Source organism: Chlamydotis macqueenii, chromosome 6 (assembly GCF_036417535.1).
Source record: "Chlamydotis macqueenii isolate bChlMac1 chromosome 6, bChlMac1.mat, whole genome shotgun sequence".
Taxonomy (NCBI): Eukaryota; Metazoa; Chordata; class Aves; order Otidiformes; family Otididae; genus Chlamydotis; species Chlamydotis macqueenii.
The window spans coordinates 25,911,671-25,919,228 of record NC_141561.1 but is presented as its reverse complement, the minus strand read 5'-3'; the positions used below and the strand labels follow the sequence as shown (position 1 = coordinate 25,919,228).

The following is a 7,558-nucleotide window of genomic DNA, read 5'->3' as shown; positions in this document are numbered from 1 at the left end:
GACCTTGCACATGGCCTGGTTGAACTTCATGAGGTTGGCATGGGCCCACCTCTCCAGCCTGTCCAGGTCCCTCTGGATGGCATCCCTCCCTTCCGGCGTGTCGACAGCACCACACAACTTGGTGTCATCAGCGAACTTGCTGAGGGTGCACTCTATCCCACTGTCCATGTCACCGACAAAGATGTTGAACAGGGCCGGGCCCAACACAGACCCCTGAGGGACGCCACTCGTGACCGGTCTCCACTTGGACATCGAGCCGTTCACCACCACTCTCTGAGTGCGGCCATCCAGCCAACTCCCTATCCACCGAGTGGTCTGTCCTTCAAACCCATGTCTCTCTAGTTTAGAGAGAAGGATGTCATGCGGGACAGTGTCAAAAGCTTTGCACAAGTCCAGGTAGATGATGTCAGTTGCTCGTCCCTTGTCCACCGATGCTATCACCCCACCATAGAAGGCCACCAAATTGGTCAGGCACGCTCTGCCCTTGGTGAAGCCATGTTGGCTGTCACCAACCACCTCCTTGCTCTCCATGTGCCTTAGCATGGTTTCCAGGAGAATCTGCTCCATGACCTTGCCAGGCACAGAGGTGAGGCTGACCGGCCTGTAGTTGCCCGGGTCCACCTTGTTCCCCTTTTTAAAAATGGGGGTTATGTTCCCTCTCTTCCAGTCATCAGGGACCTTACCAGACAGCCACGATTTCTCAAATATGATGGCCAGTGGCTTGGCAACTGGCCAGTGGCTTGGCAACTTTTAATATTTTAAAAATTTTAACATTTAAAAAATGTTAACTATTCCAGCAACTGCATGCAAGTGTGAGCGGTTGTGAACAAGAATAAAATTCTAGAATTCCTGACAGTAAATAATATTTAGAAAGCAGCACAAAGATCCTGAGAACTATACTTTGCAAAAAAAAAAAAGTGTGGAGCTTAAAATCTGTAGCCCAAGCAATAAATATTACAGAAAAAGTAACTGGAAGATTTCCAGTAACTCTGTGTTGAAGGGATTTTCCTCAAAAATAAGCACTGAATAGGACTTTTACTTTACATGAGTTTTCTTACAGAACTTTGAGTCATAAACTTTGAAATGTAGGTTGTGGGGTTTTTTGTTTTTTTTTTTTATGAAACATCTTCATTTTGCTTTCTTTACTTCACCATTGTGATCTCATTGTTTAATCCATACTTTGTGGTATATTGAATTAGCTTGATTTCTGCAACACTTCAATAACATTTTCCTATTGTTTCAGGAAATAATGCCGCTCTACCTTTTTCCCCCATGCATACTGTTTCCCCATACTGTTGTTGTCTGGCATGTGAGACTGGCCAGCGTCACAACACAAAGAGGTGATTAAGACCTTGAGCTCCTCTGAGTCATTCTGTACCTGAAGTGAGCATTTTGGCTATCTGGTCCCCTCTTGCTTTACAAAATGCAAGGGAGGACGAGTTTTGCAGATTTTAGAACCACAGTCACTAAAAACTTACTCAGATTGGCTCACCAACCTGGAGGAGCAAGGCAGAGTATCAAAACACGTGCAGAGCAAGGCTGCATGACCCTAGGCATAACCAGAGGTCCCACTGCCACGACTGGAGTGCATGATCACGGGTGCAGTTCTCACAAGAGGGGAAGGAGGAACAGGAATAAGACATGTCAAATTACACACTTTCACCCACCACTCCTTGCAGGGACGCTGCAGGCAAATACCTGCCATGCTAGGGAATCAATCTTGTGGATTGGTCTATGAATATTCGTTGAGCAAATTTCAGCTGCAGCAGGAATGCAGGGAATGCATTAGCAGATAACACTGTATTTTTGGCTGTGAGTCAGCATAAGGCCAACGTACAATACAGCTCATCAGAATTACTGTGCTGTTGATGTGTTTCTCCCTTCTGTTTGAAAGGGAAAATTGTGAGTAGCGTTTTTTCCCCATTTTGCTCCCACCTTGTTGCCACCTTCTTCCCCTCAGCAAATACCGTGTCCCACCACACGTGCGCGCGCAGGGACTTGCACACAGACACTGGTGGGCGCGGCGCTGCTGCCGCACGGCTCGGTTACGGATGTCCCTGGGGAAACCATCTGGCTCTTGGCTGAGTTAATGCCTTTCTGACCCTGATCTGCTGTGTCCCCCAAGATTTTATTTTCATTATCTCACAAGAGCTGAAAGTGAACCGTAAGCATTTTAAGACCTTACATAGCATTTTCCTTTTATTCTTCCCCTCATTTAATTACTTTCCACAATCCAAATTTGTGCCTGCAATAAGCCACGGGCCCTCTGTGAGCATGAATCAGTGGCGCTCAATTACTTCAAACTTTTCGAGGCCAAAAAGACCCCTCTAATAAGCGTGTATCCTAACAGCATTGAAACTCTCAATGTTTAAGTGACAGAAGTGCTACTCAAGGGGCAGGCGTACTAAATTCACTCAGAAAATTCACTGAATTTTACGGAGATGCTGGAAGACTTTGGACAGCTTCTCTTCCCAAAGGCGACTGAGCTAAGTGCTCGTTTGCTGTTAGCTATATTTCTGACAGGAACCTTGTCTGTTTGGTAGCAGTGGGGTTGTTTTTTCTGGCATGCCTTCCCTGAGAAGCTGTCACTAGAGATGCACAGGCTGAACTGAAAGGATCAATCCACCTGCTATAGAGCTGCTCACTTAGGAGTCACTCTATCAGCTTATTTCACGCCGTTTTGTGTTTGGGGTTTTTTTTCCGATCCCTGCAACAACCGCTACAAACACTGATATTCTAAATAACGGACTGGAAGGGAACAGTACGAACGAAGCCGGTGCGCGCACCCATAACCGAGGCCGGATCCCCAAGATGGCGGCCGGGCGCCCCGCCCCCCGAACTACGTTTCCCGTCACGCAGCGATGCCCGGGCGGCCGGAACCGCGCCCTTCCCCGGCGCTGCTCGCAGAGCTGTAACCCTCCGCGCGCGCGCCGCACGCCGCCGCTGGGCGGGGCCTGAGCTGAGCGCGCTCATTGTGCGCCGCCTTCCGCCGGAAGTGGTGCTGTTTGTGGCCTCGCGCGACGGTGGTCGGTAGGTGCGGAGCTGGGTGGGCCGCGGTCGGTCGGTGGCAGCCCCGCCGCGGGCAGGGCGGCCGGGCTCCCTTCGCCCCTTTCTCCCGATAGTGGAGGGAGCCCCCGTGCGCCGCCAGCCGGGTCCACCCGCGGGTTGGGTGGTCGCGGCCTCCCCTCGCAGGTCGCAGCTCAGCAGCCGGCGGGGGGACGCGGGCCGGGCGGTAACGGAGTCTCGCGGAGCGCTTGGTGGCCGGCCGGGAGCGGGCATCCCGGGGCCTGGCCCGTGAGCAGGGCCTCGGCATCGCCAGCCGGGCCTGGCCGCTGGGTCCCGCGGCTGGCTGCGCCGGGTGGCCGCGGCGGTGGTGCCGGTGACCTCCCGGCCGCCGTTTTGCAGCCTTTATCCAACGGCAGGTGCTGTGTAGCCTTAGGAGATCTGACTGGGGGGGAGGCGGTTTGTTTTGTTTTAAGGAGTTACGCAAACATAGCTTTAATAAACAAATTAAAAGCGCGGGTTTCTGCTCTGTGTGCAGTAGGAAGTTTATTATTGTCTTCTGTGTGTTACAGATGAAATGCTTTTCATACGCTGATCTCCACTTTGGGTTGTCTCACTACTGCGCATTCAGAACTTCGTCAAAAGTAGGAAGTCAAGATGAAGAGCAGAGTGACGCAAGTAAATGTAAGCGTTTTTAAACCTCAGTTGTGAAGTTTGGTTTTTCCCTTATTCCTGCTGATTATATTTGCAGATGATGTTGTGTTAAATAAAACTCCCTGAATGTTAAGCAAACAGTGTCTGTAATTGTCAGCACCTGTTTACAAGAGAAACATTGCTATGAAGTCAGTGAATTCCTGTTGTTTCTAACACTTGTTATCCTGACAATGCAAGCTCTGAACATTATTAGCATATAATGATAAAATAATTGGTGAAAAGTGACTGAACAAAGGCTCAACAGAGAACATAAGTGTGTGGAGGAATGGAGAAAAAAGATGGTAAAAAATTAACAGTGATGTTAAAATGAAAAGATAGAGACATGAAGTAGCAGTTAATGTGGTCTTACTGTGAAAGTTAAAGCTTTCTTTTTTGAAAGCTGTGTGGCGCATTTCTGAGTGGATGGGAGTGATTTTCAGGAATGCAAGAAGAAGAAAATTTGCTTTACCATTACTCTCTTACAATGATCGTTTAGAAATGGCATGTTTGTAAAGTACACTAAATTTGGGACAGGTTAGCAGAGCAATACTCCTCTGATAAACTGTCTCAAATCTCTGGTATTTCTCTGCCTGTGTTTCTAGAGTTCAGCCCTGCCTAGGCTTCTTCACTCTTGGTCACAACTTTTCTAGCTGAAGTGGCTTTTAACAGGAATGCTTGAAGGATAGTTTGATATCTTCCCAATCTGGTTGTTATGGTAGTGCTCCCTCATCTGTCCAAATAAGCCATTTGACAAAAGCACACTCTTTGGACACTTTCAGATAATCATTTTGGTCAAAACGGGCAAGGAAGAAGACTGTAACTTGTGGCAGAAAGCATGATCATGAAGAACTGAGGGTGACAAGTTCACCACAGACATAGCTGCTTTTGCAAGAAGACGTGGGAACTTGCAGATACAGAGTCATCCGTAACATTGTTTTATTTCTGTGAACACTTATCTTTTTGGGTCTACTTGAGCAAAGGCAGATGATGTAGAACTCATGAGAATGGATCATCCCAAAAAGATGCGCTTCTTTCCATTTGCTAAATATCATTTATGTACAGTAACTGTTCTGTGTTTTTTCAAAGAGTTTTATTATTACCAATTTCTTGGAAGCTTAGGATATAGTCTTCTGTTACATTATTTTGGGGAAAAAAGGAACAACTTAAGGGCTTCTTTTAACCTTGAATGATTTCAGTGATCTGCTGTATAGTATAGTCCCACAAATCGGTATTGAAAGGAGGAGAAAACTTTGATGTAAGTGTTAACTACTTGTACTAGCTTTGCAATCAGAGATTATGTTACTATGGAATTAAATTGTCAGATGGACATTACTTTTGTAGGGATGCATACTCCCAGTGAATGATGCAGTGCCTTTGTTTTGTACTATCGACTTGTTTCAGGCAAGGTAATACTGGGAATAATTTTAACACAGTGTTAGAAATACGCCTAAAGGAGGGAGATGTTCTAGGATATATTATAGTGGCCTCAAAAATATAGAAATATAAACACGTGTATATACACACCCCGATTTGGTGGATAACAAGTCAGCTTCATCAGTCTGTTGATAGGATGATGCTTGTAGTCTTTGTGTTGCTATTATTTCTTTAGGAAATTTCAGTTAATGTTATAATTGCACAGCTCATTGTAAACACCACATTTGCCATTTAGTAAAATTCCTTTTTTTTCTAATTAAATTTTTGGTGATCATTGTATATAACTGTCCATCTGAGTCTGCTTGTGAAGGAGGTGTTATTGTATTCTACTAACCCACAGTTTTAACTGGTTCTTTGATGGAGCAAAAACTAGTGTGCTAGCATGTTAGTGGATAGAATGCCACTTCATAAGTGAGATGGGTATTTCTGCAAAAAGTTCAGTCAAGGTGCATAAGCAAGTCCTTGTGTTCAGTTTCTGCATAAAGGTGAAGTGTTAGCTGTTTCACAGCTGATCACTGGCTACCACTAACTGATAGCATGAGATGGTGGTTCTGAAAAATGACACATAATATTTTATGGGAAGAGAGGTCCCCTACATTGAAAGTAGAGGTCATAAAAGCTCCTTCTTAGCCGTACCGAAGTACTTTTGAAACATTATGATGAGGTGAATGTCTTTCTGTGTGTGCTGTAGGTGCTGTCATTTTGTGTATGACTCCATACTTCTGTATGTCATGGCTCAGCCCACAGAACTTGCTGGGAACTATTTTAAGTGTGTATCACTTTAAAATCCTGCAAAGTTACGTTTCAAAAAAGCTAGGAGTGACTTGTGAGAAAGTAAATGGTTGGTAAAAAGGAGAAATTGTGCAATAAAGGAGATCTTTAGGAGAGAGGAAAGACAGTCTTCAGACAAGAAGTGGTAGAATTCTGTTAACGGTATTGCATGTGATGCAACAAAGTGTGGAAAGTCATATGCAAGAAGAAAGCAGGAAAAGCAGACCGAAAGTCCCTTTACTCTAGTTTCCAGCGGTACTCACCCACATACTCTTCCATTAAGTCATGTGAATTTTTCTTCAGTGTTTGTCCAGTTGATTGAACCCGTGTAAGCATTTGGCATCTGCAGCAGCGAGTCCAGCTGCTTAACGACTTGTTATTTAGAACCAGCTCTCCTCGCCATAACTGACTGCCATTAGCTTTATTTGATGGCCCTTACTTCTTATAAAAGAGTAGGGAACTGAAGACATGGTATGCTTTGGTCTCAAGATATATATGCTCACAGTAATTAATAGATAATGTTGGAGGGTGATTTTTTTTTTCTCTCTTTCTGTTTTCTTAAAGCATGGTTCCAGTTATGAAAGGAAGGAAAACTACAGTTCGCGCCAAAGAAGTTTGTCTCCAGAGGACAGGTAGAATGATTGATTTTTATAGTCTACAATTCTGTATACATACCTCACATAGTGAGTTAGATAAATTAAAAAAAAAAAAAAATAAAAATCAGGTTCTGTTTCTTTTTATGTATTACCATAACTGAATAGTGGAAAATAAGTGTAGGTTCAATAAAATACTTTCATGTCGATATAGCAGTAATTAAATAGATTTGTTATTAAAACAGCACCTTTGAAAAATCCTTAGCATTCACGTACGTCGTCGTGAGACTCGAAAATGAAAATCAGGTGCCAGCTTTTTCCTTGGACTCATATTGCTGATACCACAGTTGTTACGTTAGAGCCAGGTTATCGATGCCAGCAAGAGGTAGAGAAATATCATTTGAAGTGCAGTCTACCAAGGCATGAGATGAACTGTTACCAGTTTACTTTTAGTTTCACATTTTAATTGGAATTAAACCTCTTTTACTAAATACAGTATCATTTTTTTCTCGTAGTGTCTATTCTGTTTCATGCTAAATGGGCAAAAGTAGGTGAAACAGATGAAGGCATATGTTCCAAGGAATGCACGGTGCTGAATTTACCTTTTGTATTTGATGTTATTACCATTTCACTTCAAGTTCTAGCAGGAGCTTTCTTTTACAGTGCTGCTTTGACTTTTTTTTTTTTTTCTGACAACAAATTGTTATAAAAGGAGCATCTTCTATTTGAATGATGCATATATTGAAACTCAGGTTGCAGAAGTGGAATAATTCTATATTGTAACATTATATTGCAAAAGTAGATATTAATAGCATTTCTTTTCTAAGCCTGTTACTAAGAATTTTGTGTCTTGGGTTGTGAATAGGGATACAGAGCACGACAGGTCTCCGTCTCCCAGAAAGAGAAGATACTCAGATGACAGCAGATATGATCAAGAATATTCAAGAAGGGACTGTTATGATGACAGAACTTCAGAAGGAAGGTAACAAGCTCTTCTTGATTGTTAATAAAATACTCATTTCAAAGAATAAAACATGAAAACTTTTCATGAACCCTTGTATGAT

General features: G+C 43.6%; 1 protein-coding gene across 3 annotated transcripts in view; it reads left to right on the top strand.

The window, feature by feature from the left end:
- The first annotated feature begins 3,004 nt into the window (after positions 1 to 3,004).
- CWC22 (CWC22 spliceosome associated protein) overlaps positions 3,005 to 7,558 on the top strand; it is a 31,410-nt gene continuing 26,856 nt past the window's right edge. The window contains exons 1-4 of one of the 3 annotated variants that reach the window (XM_086751395.1): positions 3,005 to 3,030; positions 3,576 to 3,687; positions 6,466 to 6,533; positions 7,360 to 7,476. In XM_086751395.1, the coding sequence (XP_086607521.1) occupies positions 3,661 to 3,687; positions 6,466 to 6,533; positions 7,360 to 7,476 (212 nt within the window). In that variant the 5' untranslated portion in view covers positions 3,005 to 3,030; positions 3,576 to 3,660. Of the gene's footprint in view, positions 3,035 to 3,252; positions 3,423 to 3,575; positions 3,688 to 6,465; positions 6,534 to 7,359; positions 7,477 to 7,558 lie in introns of those variants that run through there. The other 2 variants (XM_086751394.1, XM_086751393.1) reach the window with 2 other exon arrangements.